Source organism: Rhincodon typus, chromosome 16, assembly GCF_021869965.1.
Source record: "Rhincodon typus isolate 14 chromosome 16, sRhiTyp1.1, whole genome shotgun sequence".
Taxonomy (NCBI): domain Eukaryota; kingdom Metazoa; phylum Chordata; class Chondrichthyes; order Orectolobiformes; family Rhincodontidae; genus Rhincodon; species Rhincodon typus.
This window is the reverse complement of record NC_063347.1, coordinates 17331512-17349597: the sequence shown is the minus strand read 5'-3', so window position 1 is coordinate 17349597 and position 18086 is coordinate 17331512. Positions and strand designations below refer to the sequence as shown.

Genomic DNA, 18086 nt, shown 5'->3' with positions numbered 1-18086 from the left:
GAACATCTTGCCTTAAGCGGAGAGGTACTATCTAGAAGAAACTTCCAAATTAAATAGAGCAAATCTCAACTTAGAAAGTAAAAACAAGAAATCTGTTTGGAAAATAGCCTGCTCATGTTTGTGAAGGCTGAATGTAGGGATGATTTCATTATTTCTAAGACAGCTGAATTAAATTTTAAGTATTTTCATATTTACATTTAGGCCTCAGAAAAAAATTTCAGTCTGAATGCATTACCGGTGTCATCCTCCCAGAGTCGTTCAATGCAGACAATGTGAGGGAGGAGGTTTGGTTCAGCTGGTTCAACGTACACATAATCCCCAACGTGGTACATGTTATCTTTAAAGCTGCAGTCTTGGCTGTAAGTACGCTGGATCCCATATGTGCCATGGCTTCCTGAGTGATCATCACTCATATTTTTCTCAGACTCTGTGTATTAGACTACTGAATTAGTTTTGTGATTAAAACATGTTCAAAAAATACAAAAGTGCAAAGACCAGATCTTCTACAGCTTTCTATAAATACAAATTCTTTACATTTCAACAGAAGACAGTTCCCCTAATCGCAATATTCTAGGTTGAGTTACAATTTAGGCCATTTTTTAAGTTGCTTGAATGCTTAGTGAGTAAGTGAATCATGTTGACAATAAATTCTAAAGATTCAATCCTTGATCTTAGCTGAAATAGCTGATCTTAAGTGATCAGGTAAAAGAAGCATCTGAAAGGACAGGATTGGAATCTGGTGGGACACTTGAGGGTTTGCTGACACCCAGTTAAGGGTCACATATGAGAAAGGTCATTTGGGCAAGTTACTGGAAGGCAATTTGCAGCGACTGAGACACACTCCAGCCAAAAAGTTAGGGAAATATGAAACCCAAAACAAAAAGGAAAACTTGTAATTAGCTGATCCAAAATGCTTCAGCCCCCTACAATATTACAAAAAAAGGAAAAGAAAGTTACCAAAAGATGCAAATATTTTTCAATAGAGTACTGGCAATTGTAGTTGGAACAGTATGTGTGTGATTTTCAAATGAATATACCTCTGCAGCTTTCTTTTCCATATTTCCTTGTAAGTGACATTTTAACGTACAAATAAATGCAATGTACCATAATAGAAATAGATAATAGGTCAAAGGACGCAATGTCATTTTTGTATATTGATGACATTTACAAATAGTTTGCTATTGTTTAGCTGCTTTTGGAAAGAATTTGTATCGTGTATCTCTTAAAAAAATGTTCTTGACAATATTAATCTAATTCCTGAAAGGCAGCTTACTTTGCTATAAGATTAGTCAGCAATATTATCATTTTAAATATTAATTTCTTATACAAGTTCAGAGTGTGGCAACACTGTGTGTACAACATCTGAAAAAACACTTTTCACTGTATTTTTATATGCATGAGACAATAAATCTCAATCTAAAATATGAATAAATAGTACCTGATAATTCCTTTTTTTCCTCTTCTCTCTTCTGTTTATCCTCCTCTATCTCTTTTGGCAATTTTTCCTTTTTTTCTTTTTCCAAGTCATGTTGCAAATGTTTCATAGTATAGCTCAGAGCTGGTGAAAGTAGAATCTCTCCATTTTTGCAGAGCTCATCACGAATCTTAATGAAAAAATGCTGAAGTTCCACTGCATCTTCATATATTTCAGAATCAGTTCTAAGTAGGCCACAAAATATTTGTTAGTATCATACATGCTACACAATCTAGTGCATTGTCCTCCACTTTCCACTATTATATTTGAATTTTCTACATTTCGTTTTTCAGCAAATGGTGACATGATGTGGTATCAGTTCAAGGTGTGATCTGCCTTCCTGTAAATCACTCACTCATGCATGGGCCCAAACAGTATCAATACATTATTCAGCTGTGTACGTGGAGAATGGGAGGCAACAAAAGGCCAAGGCTGAATCTTTTCTTATTGAATATCCACAACATATACATGGATCACTGTATAGTAAGTAGGAGTGGGAACACTGACATTATTCCTTTCTAAGACAGCAAACAAGAAGTAAATCATCATTTGCTGTTAGCCTGTCCAAAATTGGTACATCAGTATCACCAAGAATTGAACCTGGGATCTCCCTGATCCACGTGGCTGAGTATCACATTGCACAATGCATTTAACTACTAACTTTGGAAAGTTTGGAAGTAATTTTTGGCAGGGGGTGGAATACAGGTCATCACACATATTTCTAATTCTCACGTGTAGCAATTGGGCAGATTAACAAATATATTTACTGTTCTATTTTAATTCATGTTAAACTAACAATACCGAAGCTTTCTTTACTGCTGGACTTCAAAGGTAAAACAACTCAAGGGTTTCTGAACCCAGTTTCTTGTACAAAATGGTCAACAATATAATTTTTGTGTGAATTGGCAATTCAAAAACAATTGTTGATTGAAATTTGAGTGATAGTGCTATGGCTATATTTAATGAGTAGATGACAGGCCCATTTATTTTGTATTAATTGATTTTACAACTGCTTTGTGTTTTAGGTTACTTCAACTAGTATTTCAGATTATTTCAGGAGTGTATTAAAACAACAGTTAATGAAGGAACCTGTCACACCAAGTAGTGGTGTCAAGTTCTCTGAGGGACATTTGCGAGCCAGTGGGAATTCATGTTTCCTAGCCAGTTGCAAGGATTATGAAATTAAGTTTCACAACTTGTTATTGTGGGGTCTGAACTCAAAACTCCAGGTTGTTTGGCCAGTACCTAAACAATATATGACTGTTCTCTGTAGATTACTGGCAGAAATCAAAGGACATCTTGTTTGTGAAATACAGCAGATTCTCTTCTGCTACATTTTAATATGGCAATGGCTGTCTTATTTATAATCTAGATATTTAGGTTGGTTGGCTCGCTGAGCTGGTTTGTTGTTCCGCAGACGTTTCGTTACCGTGCTTGGTAACATCCTCAGTGCAGCCTCTGATGAAGCATCGGTGTGTTTTCCTGCCTGGTTTTCAAACTCTGGGGTCCGTTGCGATGGATTGCCTCACTTCCGGGTTTCCTCCGTAGTGGAATGTATGTAGGGTCGAGTTCAATGTGTTTATTAATAGCATGCTTCGTGGAGTGCCATGCTTCCAGGAATTCTCATGCTTGTCTCTGCCTAGCCTGTCCCAGGATCTTGGTGTTGTCCCAGTCGAAGTCGTGGTTCTCCTTGTCCATGTGGATTGAGATGAGTGAGTATTGGTCGTGTCTTTTTGTAGCCAGTTGGTGTTCATGTACTCTTGTTGTTAGTTTCCTTCCTGTTTGTCTGATGTAGTGTTTCTCGCAGTCTCTGCAGGGGATCTTGTAGATGACATTGGTCCTGTCCATGGCGGGGAGTGGGTCTTTAGTTCGGGTGAGCAGTTGTCGTAGCGTTGATGTGGGCTTGTGTGCCACTCTGATGCCCAGCGGTCGTAGAAGTCTTGTGGTGATTCCCCTACAGAGGAAACCTGGAAGTGAGGCAATCCATCGCAACGGACCCCAGAGTTTAAAAACCAGGCGGGAAAACACACCGACGCTTCATCAGAGGCTGCACTGAGGATGTTACCAAGCACGGTAACGAAACGTCTGCGGAACAACAAACGAGTTCGGTGAGCCAACCAACCTCAACACCCACAACCCAAGCTACAGATCTACTCCAAAACAGTAGAGAATCTAGATATACTCTGTATCCTATTGAACATAAATCAGTACAGCATAGGAACAAGCCCTTTGACTCACCACATATGTACCGAACATGATGCCATTCTAAACTAATCCCATCTACCTGCATTTAGTCTGTATCCCACTATTCCCTGCCTGTTCATGTGTCTGTCTAAATGCCTTTTAAACTTTGCAAAAGTATCTGCTTCTACCACCTCCTGTGGCAGTGCATTCCAGGCAATATTTTTTTCTTTATTCATTCACGGGATGAGGGCGTTACTGGCTGGGCAGCATTTATTGCCCATCCCTAATTGCCCCAGAAGGCAGTTAATAGTCAACCACAATGCTGTAGGTCTGGAGTCACATGTAGGTCAGACCAGGTAAGGATGGCAGTTTCCTCCCCTAAAGGATATTTAGTGAACCAGATGGGTTTTATCGACAATTGACAATGGATTCATGGTCATCATTAGACTCTTAATTCCAGATATTTATTGAATTCAAATTCCACCATCTGCCGTTGCGTTATTCGAACCCGGGTCCCCAGAACATTATCTGGATCTCTGGATTAACAGTCCACCGACAATACCACTAGGCCATTGCCTCTCATCTGTGTCAATAATTACCACCCTCTGTGTCAACAACATTCCTTCACATCTCCCTTAAACTTTTCCCCTCTCACGTTAAACCTAGACAGTAAATGGCAGAACACTTAGCAGCATCAACATACAGATGTATTTAGGTGTACAGGTCCACAGTTCCCTGACAGTGGGAACATATGTGGACGAGATGGTCAAGAAGACATATGGCATGCTTGCCCCTTATCGGTCAGGGCACAGAGTATAAATACTGGCAAGTCATGTTCCAGTTGTATCAAAACTTTAGCCACATTTGGAATATTACATACAGTTCTGGTTGCCACACTACTAGAAGGATTTGGAGGCTTTGGAGAGGGTATAGAGATAGTTTACCAGGAAGTTACCTGGTCTGGAGAGTATTAGCTATGCAGAAAGATTGGACAAACTTGATTTGTTTTCATTTGAATGTCAGAGATTAGAAGCAACTGGATAGAACTTTACAAATTAAGCGAGGCATGGATAGAATGGATAGTTAAAATCTTTTTCCAGGGAAGAAATATCAATTGCTATGGGTCATGAGTTTAAGGTAAAAGGGGGAAAGTTGAAAGGAGATGTGACAGGCAAGTTTGTTTACACAGAGCGTGGTAAGTGCCTGGAATCTGCTGCCAGAGGTGGTACTGGAGGCGGATACAATAGTAATGTTTAAAAGGCACCTTGACAGATATATGAATAGGCAGGGAATAGAGGGATATGTACTGGGTAGAGGCCAAAGGTTTTTTAGCTTGGAAAGGCATCATGTGTTTGCGCAGTCATGGTGAGCCGAAGGGCCAGTACCTGTGCTTAACTGTTTTTTGTTCTATTCCCCCTAGTACTTGACAAAGATTTGAGAAAAAGACTTTGACCTTATCCATACCTCTCAATTTTATATGCTTCTGTCAGGTTGCCCTGAGCCTTAGAAGCTCTCGCAAAAACAACTGATGTTTGTCCAACCTCTCCCTATAGCTAATACGGCGCTTCATCGGAGGCTGCACTGATGATGTTACCCAAGAGGGTAATGAAACGTTTGTGGAACAACGAATCAGCTCAGTGAGCCAACCAACCACAATATAGCTAATACACTCCAATCCAGGGAACATCCTAATAAACCTCTTTCACACACTCTCCAAAGCATTCACAGCCTTCCTGTAGTGTGGGGACCAGATTTGCACACACAATACTCCAAATGTGGCCTAACTAAAGTCTTATACAGCTGCTACATGACTTGACAACTTTTATACTCAATGCCCTGACTGATGAAGGCAACCATGCTATATGCCTTCTTTACCACCTTATTCATGCGTACTGCCACTTTCAGGGAGCTTGCGGATAACAAACCAAGATACCCAAATGTGAAACCTTTCCCTGTACTAGCATTCTTCACCTTAATTAGCATAAATTGCACTTACTTTCATTGCTATTTTAGGATGGGGTTTATTAATAATGGCAAAGACAATGTAAATTAACAATATACTTAACACTTGATGTTTCTTACAATTCTATTCCACAGAGCACATTTTCTAGAAATGGAATCAAATAATGGTACACATCTATGCCATTAGAATATATTTAGAAACTAGTGCTACTGGTGGAGGGTTAATCAAAAGAAATTTAAAGTCTGTGTTTTCCTATGTGCTCACCTGTTTAACCGTCTTGCTCTTTCTAATACCTCAAACATGTGCTCCTGAAAAACATCAAGTCTTCCATACCGATTAGTTTCAATATTTTTCCTAATAATATCAAAGGTCAAAGGTGGCTTGTTAGGGATACTTGGATCAGTGGCTGGAATCTCTGCTAAAGAGTCACTATAACAACGTCCTTCATCATCCTGATGACTAAGAACGGAGACAAACAGGTTGTGTATCAACTCCTGTATGAGTAACTTTACATTGGGAATGTGTGCATCATCATCTCCATCCAACTCTTTTTTAGCTTCTAGAAGGACTTTGTGAAGAACAAGTGCATCTTTATAAATAAGAGATTCTGGTTCATTGTAAGTGCAAGCATTATTAAACATCAAAACAAATTCATCAACCAATGAATCAACATCTTGGTACTTATTAGACATCATGTGACTTTTCACTTTCTCCATATCAATTGGTTTTTTAATTGTCAGATAATAATCCGGGAGTTCTGATCGAGTAGGTAGTCTGAGAAAGATGGCACTCAATCTTCGACCCCTGTTGTCTGTGTAGTTTTTAACAGCTTCATATAACTCATTTAATTTTTGTTGTAGTGGGGTCAAGTACTTGGATTTTTTAGGGGAAATACCACTCTTCCTGCCTGAAAACAAAAGTCAAAAAATGTTCAATGCCTACTTCATAGGGAATAACACTCTAGCTCAAAATAATTATTTGAATAATTGGCAGTCTATTTGCAGCAATTAGGCAACTACTTCACTGACCATCTACAATAGTATATATGTGGCTAGTTATGAATAATATTCGTCTTTCCTAAAGAACAGCAATTAGCGATCAAGTTTAATTTCTTGATTAAGGTATTACAGGGAGACTAGTGTCTGCATACCTTGCGCACTTTGCTTACATAACAATTTAGTACCTTGGTTTGCTTGAAAACATCATACTCAGACAGAAAACAGGAAGAACATTAAATTAAATCTTAAACTGTCCCTTAGCTGGCCAGGCCAAGAAATTGCTCTATTTCTCCACCTTTCATTATGATGGTTTATATTTTCTACTAATCAGTGCTGTCAAGTAAGCAAATATGACTAATGTTGACTACGTTTCTCACTATTGAGGGACATTAATGTTTTTGGCAGAAATGAATAATTTGTATTATTTAAAAGGCAAAAGCATAAATAGTACGCACCCTGTGAGGGTGGGAAAGCACAAGACACCAAACAATAAAAAGCTGTACAACAGTATATTCTCATATTCATAAAGACTGAACTTTTGTTTTTTAGCATTAATAAACTGAGAATGAAAGTTAACCACGGGGGCAGCTAGGTTAATTTTAAACAACTTACTTAGTTTCAACTTAGGTGAAGTGGTATCATCATCAAGTAAAGGACCTAACTCTTTCCGTTTTTCTTTCAGAATTTTCTCCAGAATGTTGGCATCATTGTATACCTGTGCAATAATTCAACAGCTATTATTAACTGACTTATATTGAAATTATATTAAGACACAAAGATGCTTCAGGAATGACTATTGTCAAATGAAATATTTCATTTTTGTAACGATCATTTAAAGCACATTAGAAGTGTCAGCACAAAAACAACAAATTAATTTTCTACAATCCATATCATTCTCTCTTTATATGCATATATATATACATACCAATGAACAAGAAGATTGCTACAACTGTTCCAGTTCTTAGTTTACTTTTTAAACATTTCCTTCATTTTATCTAAAAACTGTTTCCTTCTTCTTGCTTGGCAGTTCTTTTAAAGCTTTGAATCATATTTCTTAACCAAGGTAGATAATCTGGGAATCTACTCTAGAGTCTTCATGCATGTTGTTCTATAACCAATCACGAAGAGGTACATGACAAAACATGGTCTGACTTGGAGAATTTGCATCTTTTGCAGAAAATTAATGCTGAGGTCGGACTCACTCCACGACAAACCGTAAATGCAAATTCTTAGTCTAGCAGCACAATGGGGAAGATGGTAGAATAATACAGCTCACTTTTAATCATGAATCAATTGTTCTACAGTCCTTTACTTTGTGAAGATCTGTGATTATATCCTGATTAACAGTACATGGTTAATCATGCATAGCATTTATTGTTTTTACTTGAACTGACGAGGATTTGTCTTATAATTCAGAAGTTGAGATTCAGAGTATTATTGTAATTAGCATACATACCTGTGAGCCTTCTTCATTATAGTGTCTTGCGTTTCGAAACATTAATTTTAAGTCATCTATAAATGCTTCCTCACTTGTGTATTTTTCACTGCGTATGTTATGTTCGAGCATCTTCAGGTCAATAGGCTCCAGGATGACTTTATAGTAATCTGGATAGTCTTTCTTTGATGGCTTAACCAAAAATAGCTCACAGTATCTTCGTCCCGTTGTCGGATCACAGGATTCGACAATTGTATTGTATAGTACTTTCAGTCTGTGTTTTAATTGGGATTCCGTTTTCCTTCTATTCTTTTCTAGCTTCTTTATGCTGGAATTTAAAAATCTGTGTGTATACTTAATCATGAGTCTTCAAAAATAAAGCAGTAAAAACAAAAAAAAGGGAACAAAATACAAAACCAAGAAAATTCAGGGCATTTCTGTTTTCCATTCTGCACCAAAATGAAGCCATTAATTTTCATTGCAGGAGAACACAATTTCTACCTTTTAGTTTGCAACAAACTTGTTCTCTGCCTAACATTTATTATTTTCAGAATTGTAATCAAAATAATCATATATTAAGGTCATTTTACAAAGGTCAAATACAAGGTGAACAAAGTTTCTAAAATTCCTTTTTAACTATAGAATAGCAGCAGTCAACAGAATAAATAGCTTTACCACCTGCTTTCAGAATCAAGAAAGATGCATGTCAAGGCTGTGACTTACTGTCCTTACTACCCTGCTGTGGAGTTGCACTACACGTGAAAGTATATCAGGGTATCAACAGTCCAACTGAAAACAGTACAGTGGTACATGGTGGGCAAATTACTTTTGTTAGCCCACTTTGAAGTTACCATTATAAGTCTCCTATTTTGGGATACTCAACGTGACTTCCAGCATGCTAGATTCCACTGTGGTCAGACAGATTGATATCCTTCTGGATTCTGTTGCTAATTCTGGACTTCAAACATTTTTCTAACATGTAGCAGAAAGGACTATCACATAAGTTTTTATATAATCTGTGTGGACACATGATAAGACATGAGCAAGAAAGCTATTGTAAAAGAACTAACATTTTTTGCAATGGCAGATTCATAAGCTCTTTCATGACAATATATTCTGCAGTGTTTTTCAGTGTCCTTTAAGTTCACATGCCTTGTCAAAGGTAGTTAAGGATGCGCAGCCAATGCTGGACTTGCCAACAGCCCCCAAATCGCACAGATAAGTCAAAATAATTTTATATCCTTGTAGAGAAATCATTTATATTATCTTAAATGAGAAGTTAAGGCCTTTGCTTACTGAGGGCAAATTGCAAGGCACAATGTACACATCCATTAATAGGTTTAGTGAATACAGAAATTATTCAATGGTCCAATGTATTTGGCTGTGTTTTATACACATTTTAAATGACTATTTACATCTGAGGCTGCCTTACACTACTCCCCTGATCCTACAAAAATATATATTTTTATATCTGCATAATAATATTGTGAATAAAGTAATATCTGCTATACCTTTGGCTTCCTCCAAAGGTTGCTAGCATCATAGATGCTACTCTTCAACCAATTTGATTCACTCCAGGAAACAACTGGAGACAGTACATACTGCAAAAACTATGGGCCCTGACAACATTCCGCTATAGTACTGAAGACTTGGGCTCCAGAATTTTCCACATCCCTAGCCAAGCTGTTTCAGTCCAGCTACAACAGTGTCATCTACCTGACAATTTGGAATATTGCCCAGGTATGTCTTGTACATAAAGCAGGACAGATCCAAAATGGCAGTTACCACTCCATCAGTGTACTTTCAAACATCAAAGTGATGGAACGGGTCATCAACAATGCAATCAAGCAACATTTGTTCAGCATGGAGGCCTGGTTTGAGTTCTGCCAGGGTCACTCAGCTCCTGACCTCAATTCAGTTTTGGTTCGAAACATGGATAAAAGAGCTGAATTCCAGACAGTGACTGTCCTTGAATGTGGCATCAAGATTCCCTAGCAAAACTGGAATCAAACGGAATCAGGGAAAAATCTCTGCTGGTTGGAGTCATACCTCACACAAAGAAAAATGGTTGTGGTTGTTGGAGGTTAGCTCAGTTCTTAGACATTTTTGCAGGAGTTCCTCGGAGTAGTGTCCCTAACCCAACCATCTTCAGCTGCATCATTAATGACCTTCCCTCCATCATAAGGTCAGAAGTGGAAATGCTTGCCAGTGACTGTATAATGTTCAGCACCATTTGTGACTTCTCAGATAATACAGCAAGACCTGGACAATTTCTAAGCCTGGGTGGATGAGTGGTAATTAACACGCATGTCACACAAATGCCAGTTGATTACCTTCTCCAATAAGAGAAAATATAATTTTGACATTCAGTGGTGTTACCATTACTGAATCCCTCACTATTAACATCCTGCAGGTTACCACTGACCAGAAAGTGAACTGTCCTAGCCATATAAGTACAGTGGCACAGGGGGAGATCAGTGGCTATGAATATTGCAGTGTGCAACTTACCTCCTACTCGTCAAAGTCTGCCCACCATCTACAAGACACAAGTGAGGAGTGGGGACTACTCCCAACTTGCCTGATGAGTGCAATTCCAAAACATTCAAGAAACTTGACATCATCCAGGTCAAAGTAACCTGCCTAACTGGCAACACATCCACAAACATCCAATTTCACCACCACTGATGCTCGGTAGTAGCACAGTGTATCATCTACAAGATGCACCATAGAAATTCACCAAAGATTGTTGGACAGCATCTTCCAAACCCACGACTACCACCATCTGGAAAGACAAGGTCAGTAGATACAAGGTAACACTACTACCGGAAAGTTTCCATCCAAGTTTCCACCATTCTGACTTGAAAATATACTGTTCCTTCACTGTTGTTGGGTTAAAAACCTGGAATTCCCTCCCTATTAACATTTTGAGTCTTCCTTTAGCACATGAACAACAGCGATTGAAGAAGTCAGCTCACCACCACCTTCTAAAGGTCAACTAAGGCTGAGCAATAAATGCTGGCCCAGCTAGGGATGCGCATGTCCCAGAATTAATTAAAAAAATCTTTTTGTTCATTCATAGGATGTGGGTGTTGTTGCCTAAGCCAACATTTACTTCCCTTCCCTAATTTTCCTTGAGACAGTGCTTATGAGCTGCTTTCTGGAACTGCTGCAGTTCTTAGGCCGTGTGGGTACACCCACAGTGTTGTTAGGAAGGGAATTCCAGTGACAGTGAAGGAACAGCAATAGAGTTCCAAGTCAGAATGGCATGTGGCTTGGAGAGGAAACTGTGTTCCTATTCGTCTACAGCCCTTGTCCTTCTGGATGGCAGTAGTTGCAGGCTTGGAAGGTGCTGCTGGAACAGCTATAGTGAGTTACTAGAGTGCACCACGTAGATGTTAACAATGCTGCCACTGCGCATTGGTGTTGAAGTGAATGAATGTGGAACATGGTGAACAGTTTGCCAAGCAAGTGGACTTCTTTGTCCTGGGTGGTGTCAAGTTGCCCAAGTGTTATTGAAAATGCACTCATCCAGGAGAATGGAGAGCATTTTATCACACTCATGACTTGTGGACAAACACCGGGGAGACAGTAGGTGACTGATGAGGCAGAAGATCAGCTATTTTCTAGCTGAATAGCAGAGCAGCTCGTGGGCTGAATGGCCTACACTTCCTCCTATTTCTTGTGTTCCCACTTTCATTCATCAATAACTCATGGCCAGATCCCTGTGATACTTACAGCATTGCATTCAATTTCAAGGTGTAGACAAATCTCAATAGATTTCATACGTGATTTTCTAACCTGTACATTTCTTAGTGAAAGGCAAATGCTGTAAATGTCAGGCAAGGTTATTTAGCTGGTTTCATTTTACTTTTTAGATTCACAAATTTTCCAAGATTAAATGTATGGATATTCAGTGAAATAAAACTGTATTTCTGACTCTGTTTAACAGTACTAAATCTTTCCTTAGATAAAGAGACCAAAATCATACAAAATACTCAGCTGCAGCCTCACCAATGCTCCATATAATTGCAAGAAGACATCTTTACTCCTATGTTCAAACCCATTAAAAATAAATGGAAAACATACAATCTACTCTCCCAATTGCTTGTTGCACCAAAGTTGCCTTCAGACATACTGTTACATGAAAATAAGAAATGCTGGAGATCACAGCTGGTCAGACAGCATCCATGGAGAGAGAGCAAGCTAACATTTCAAGTCTAGGTGGCTCTTCATCCAGACTTGAAACGTTAGCTTACTCTCTCTCTATGGATGCTGTTTGACTCGCTGTGATCTTCAGCATACGTTGTTTTCAGTACAGATTCCAGCATCTGCAGTAATTAGCTCCTATACTCTTACATTTCTATTTCCCGAACAAAGTGAATAAATTCACATTTTTCTATATTATATTCCATCAGCCATGTTCTAGCCCATTCACTTAACCAGTTTAATTCCCCTTGAAGCCTCTTTGCTTACCACACATAACTTACATTCCCACCTGGTTTTGTGTCATTAGCAAGCTTGAAGATATTACCTTTAGTCTCCATATCCAAGCACTGATACAGACTGTGAAGATGGGCCCCCTTGCTCTGATGCTTGACATTCATTGGTGTTACCATCACTGAATCCCCCATTACCAACGTCCTCGGGCTTACTATTGACCAGAAACTCAACTGGACTCGCCATGTAAACACAGTGACGACAGGACCAGCTCAGAAGTTAGGAATACTGCAGCGAATAACTCATTTACTGACTCTCCAAAGCCTGTCCATCATCTCCAAGGCACAAGTCTTTTAGTGAGTTTAAGTCACATGGGATCCAGGAAGAGCTAGCCAATCGGATACAAAATTCATAAGAGGTCTTTTACAATAGGATTATTAATTAACCCTTTTCCATTGCACAATACCAGATCCAAAAAGCCGGTGCAGTATTTGGTTCCTCAAGATAGGGTTCTCAAAAACCATCTTGTATACATTCCAGGAATTTGTCATCTATACTATTAATTCTAATTAGTTTACCCAAACCTGGATGTACATTGAAGTTTCCCATGATTATTGTATTACTTTTGTCACATGTGCATCTACCCTATATCACCATTACTGTCTGTGGTCTATGAATATTTTCTCCCAACCTTTGCAGCACCATACTGTTTCTAAGCTCTGTCCAAACTAATTTTACACCTTGATCATCTAATCTAAGATCCTCTCCTATGAACATACTGATCTCATCTTTTGATAATAGCACTATGCCACTGCTTTTTCCATTTTGCCTATTCATAAATGTCAAATAAACTTGCATGTTTTGATTTGATTTGATGTGTACCGAGGTACAGTGAAAAGTGTTGTCTTATATGCTGTATGGGCACATCGTACTATACAAGTGCATCTGGGTAACAGAGTACAGGATACAATGTTACAGCTGCCAAGGAGGTGCAGAGAGAGATCAACATTAGCATTAAAGAGAATCATTCTAAAGTCTGACAACAGTGGAGAAGAAGCTGTTCTTGAATCTGTTCATATGTGTATACAAACTTTTAGATCTTCTGCCTGACGGAACAGGGTGCGTAGGGTCTTTGGTTATGTTGGTTGCTTTTCCACTGCAGCGCGAAGTACAGACAAAGTCAAAGGATGGGAGGCTGTTTTGCGTGATCGACTGGGTTGTGTTCACAACTCTCTGTAATTTCAGCTGCCAGTCTCGGTCACTCTGCAGTCACATTGCCATTATAGCAATTAGATCAAAACTTCTAAAGTAAGATCCCGTCCCATTAACTTTTACTTGTGTGATCAATTAATTTACCATGTTGCAAATGTTTTGTGCATTCAGATAGATTGCCTTGAATTTTGCATTTTTAACATTTTTTGCCTATTTTATGCTGGCCAATATTTCTTGAGCCTTATAATTTTGCTAGCTTCTTTTCTTCTGACCATTATTAGCTTTCTTTCTTCCCTGTAAGAATTCCCTTTCAGGTTTCTATCCCCTGACTAAGATAGTTTAAATCCTCAACAATAGCATTTGCAAATCTGCTTGTGAAGATATTAGTCACGATCCTGATTAGGTGCAACCTGTCCTCCTTGAACAGGTCTCGCCTATCCCAGGAGTAATCCCAGTGCCTCTGAAATCTAAGCTCCTCCCTCCTGCACACACACTGCAGCTAAATGTTCCGCTTTCTGTCCACATTAGCCTATGGACTGAGTGCAACTCAGAGATAACTGGTAACATCCTTGATTCTAGCATTAGGGAGACCATACTCTATCTAGGAGTAACATCTATGACCACATTTACTCCTCTGAAATTGCTCTTCCACTCTTGCTCCTTCCCTCCTCTGCAGTTGAGCTACCTACGGTACCACTAATGTGGCTCTGGCTGCATTCCAATGAGGAACCATCACCTTCAGCAATATCCAAGTAGAAAACCAGTTAGAGTGAGAAAGATGGACTCAGGGAACTCCTACACTACCCTGTCTAATCTTCCGAGACTGTCTGGCGGTCACCGTTCTCATCTCTACTCACACGCTTCTATCCTGCACCTCTCCAAACATAGCATCCACATAGTTCTCAGCATTATGAATGCACTACAATGTTTCTAGCAGTTGCTGGAGATCTAAAATCTGGAGCTCAAGTTTTGCAGCTGCTGACACTTTATGGACACGTGTGAAGTGTCCATGACATCCTACACTTCATGAAACATTTTTGGGCAGCATGGTGGCACAGTGGTTAGCACTGCTACTTCACAGTGCCAGGGACTTGGGTTCGATTCTGGCCTTGGGTGACTGTGTGTGGAGTTTGCACATGCCACTGGGTGCTCCGGTTTCCTCCCATAGTCAGAACGTGTGCAGATAAGTGGATTGGCCATGCTTAATTGCCCTGTAGTATCCAGGGATGTAAAGACTAGGTAGATTAGCCACGGTAAAAGTGAGGATAAGCTGGTGGGGTGGGTGTGAGTGGGATGGTCTTCAGAGAGTTGGTGCAGACTCGATGGGCTCAATGGTCTCCTTCTGCACTGTAGGGATTCTACGATTTTATTGACAGGAAATTTTGACAATTTCAAATATATTGAAACAAAATTATTAATATTAAATCAATATTTTGTAATTTTGACATTTACAACATTGGGATGTAATAAACATAAACTGATCAAATTCTAATATTATGACAAATATAAAAATGGCACTATATATCATGCACAAACTGGGCTCCAATATCTCAAGAGTCAGAGCTTTTGGAACACTCAAAGCCATCAAGAATGTTTTTTTTTATTATAACAGTAAAGAAATCTATTCAAATCATATAATGTCACGACATGAGAAAATAAACAGAATTTAGAGTCATAAAGTCACAGAGTAATACAGGATGGAAACAGGCCTTTGGCTCAAACTGGTCCATGCTGACCACGGTGCCCTCTCAGCTCCTTTCAATTGCCCGCATTTGGCCCATATCATCCATGCCCTTCTCATCCATGTACCTATCCAAAATTTTTTTTCAGAGTGGCATGGTGGCTCAGTGGTTAGCACTGCTGCCTCACAGCACCAGGGACCCAGGTTCAATTCCAACCCTCGGGCGACTGTCTATGTGGAGTTTGCACATTCTCCCCGTGTCTGCGTGGGTTTCCTCCGGGTGCTCCAGTTTCCTCCCACAATCCAAAGATGTGCAGATGAAGTGGATTAGCTGTGCTAAATTGCCCATAGTGTTCAGGGATTTGTAGATGAGGTGGGTTACAGGGGCATGGGTCTGGGTGGGATGTCTGAAGGTCAGTGTGAACTTGTTGGGCCGAAGGGCCTGTTTCCACACTGTAGGGATTCTATTTGCAAATGTTTTTTCTCCGGCAGCACATTCCATATGCATACCACTCTCTGCGTGAAGAAGTTGCCCCTCAGGCCCTTCTTAAATCTATCCCCTCTCACCTTAAACGAATGCCCTCTAGTTTTCAATTCCCAATCCCTGGGAAAAAGACTTATGCATTCATCCTATCTATGCCCCTCATAATTTTATACACCTCAATAAGTTCACCCCTCATTCTCCTACGTTCCAAGGAATAAAGTCTGATCCTGGCCAACCTCTCCCTATAATTCAGGCCCACTAGTCCTGACAACATCCTTGTAAATTTTCTTTGTACACTTTCCAGTTTAACTATGTTTTTCGTATAACAGGGTAGTGAAAGATTGGAGGACTATCGAAATAAAAGGTATGGAGTTATGATCATTGTGACAGAGAAGGAGACCATTTTATTCTATTGTTTTAAAATTTTACTCTAAGATCTGTAGGTTTAGGATAGAAGGGGTTCAATGCACGTTGTATTCTTCAGTTTTCAACTATACAAAGCATAGATAACAAGTTGTGAACAATTTGTAACAATGGTCAGCCTTTTCCATAGCCGAAACATTAGATTTATAAAATTTTTCTATTTTAAATATTTTATTGCTATAAAATTTTTATGTCTTACCTCTTTCTCTTCGCACTGCCTGTATCAGATGTTACGGAAGATACCATACTGTCACCATCTTCAGTATACTCTCTTCTAGCCAGCTCCTTTTTCTTTGCCTGAAGGAACAATTCTCAATAAAGTACCTCAGATAAAATTTACAGAATATATAAATATTAAAACACATCATACTACTATTTTTATACCTGCATGATTTGCTGTAACTTCAGCACTCGTTTAAAGATTGCAGAATTAGGAATATTATAGCGTTTGGCATTTTCAAACATCAGGTTCATATCAGCTTCCATCTGGTCCAGATTTTCAAATTCATTGCTCTTCAATTTTTGTCTAATTAAAAGAATAAAATTTAATACCAGATTTACTATACATGTAAAATTCCACGTTATAATAGTGACATTTCTCTTCAGTATCCTGAGGAATCTTAGTTTCCAAAATCATTGGTAAACATGAAGCTTTGTTACACTCATCAGATTTGTCTTTTTTTCATTTAAGTGAAAACTATAATCTGCAATGCATAGAGAATTTCAGTAGATATATACACAATGCAATCTCACCACAAATTCTATTATAAAGAATATGATACAGCAAGCAACAGTAATAAATGCGTTTAGATTTAGATTCTGGGTTTTAAATTATTTACAATTACAAGTCTATCCAGTCTGGGTGATTTATCCACCTTTCAGCTTCCCCAGTACCTTCTCCTTAGTAACAGCCTTTACGTTCTACCCCGACTCTCTTGAAGTTGTGGAATGCTACTGATGTCTTCCACTATGAAGACTGATGCAAAGTACCTATTCAGTTCCTTTGCCATTTCTTTGTTCCCCATTCTTACTTCTCCAGCCTCATTTTCCAGCAGTCTAATGTCCATTTTTGCTGCTCTTTTACCTTTTAATATATATCGTAAAAACTCTTGCAATCTTCTTTCATATTACCAGCAAGCTCACCCTCACATTTCAACTTCTTCCTTGCTTATTGCTATCTTAATTTTCCTCTGCTGGTTTTTCAAGGCTTCACAATCCTTTGGCTTCCCACTAATCTTCACCACATTGTACGCTTTTTCTTTGCTTTTATACTGTCACTGACTTCTCTTGTCTGCCACGGTTGCTTCACCTTCCCCTTAGTACATTTCGTCTTCCTTGGGATGAATTTCTGCTGAGCCTCCCGAATTATCCCCAGAAATTCCTGCCAATGCTCCTCTACCATTTTCCCTGCTAGGTTCTCCTTACGATCAAGTCTGGCCAGCACTTCCCCTCTGCTGTGGGTTGATCCACATGCCATTATGAAGGGAATTCCAGGATTTTGACCCAGTGACAATGGGTCAAAGATAGTAGGAACTGCAGATGCTGGAGAATCCAAGACAACAAGGTGCAGGACTGGATGAACACAGCAGGCCAAGCAGCATCATAGGAGCAGAAAGGCTGACGTTTCGGGCCTAGACCCTTCATCAGAAAAGGGGGAGGGGAAGGGGGTTCTGAAATAAAAAGGGAGAGAGTGCGAGGCGGATAGAAGATGGATAGAGGAGAGGATAGGTGGAGAGGAAACAAACAGGTCGAAGAGGCGGGGATGGAGCCAGTAAAGGTGAGTGTAGGTGGGGAG

The 18086-nt window shown here is 39.3% G+C and overlaps 1 protein-coding gene across 4 annotated transcripts in view; it reads right to left on the bottom strand.

Annotated features, from left to right (window-relative positions):
- The window catches only part of pbrm1 (polybromo 1), an 80057-nt gene that overhangs the window by 40005 nt on the left and 21966 nt on the right, over positions 1–18086 (bottom strand). For 2 of the 4 annotated variants that reach the window (XM_048606155.1, XM_048606158.1), the window contains exons 11-17: positions 16676–16817; positions 16491–16588; positions 8076–8421; positions 7232–7334; positions 5886–6528; positions 1439–1659; positions 236–427 (exon numbers count right to left, since the gene is read on the bottom strand). In XM_048606155.1, coding sequence (XP_048462112.1) covers positions 236–427; positions 1439–1659; positions 5886–6528; positions 7232–7334; positions 8076–8421; positions 16491–16588; positions 16676–16817 — 1745 coding nt within the window. The remainder of the gene's footprint in view (positions 1–235; positions 428–1438; positions 1660–5885; positions 6529–7231; positions 7335–8075; positions 8422–16490; positions 16589–16675; positions 16818–18086) is intronic. The other 2 variants (XM_048606156.1, XM_048606157.1) reach the window with 2 other exon arrangements.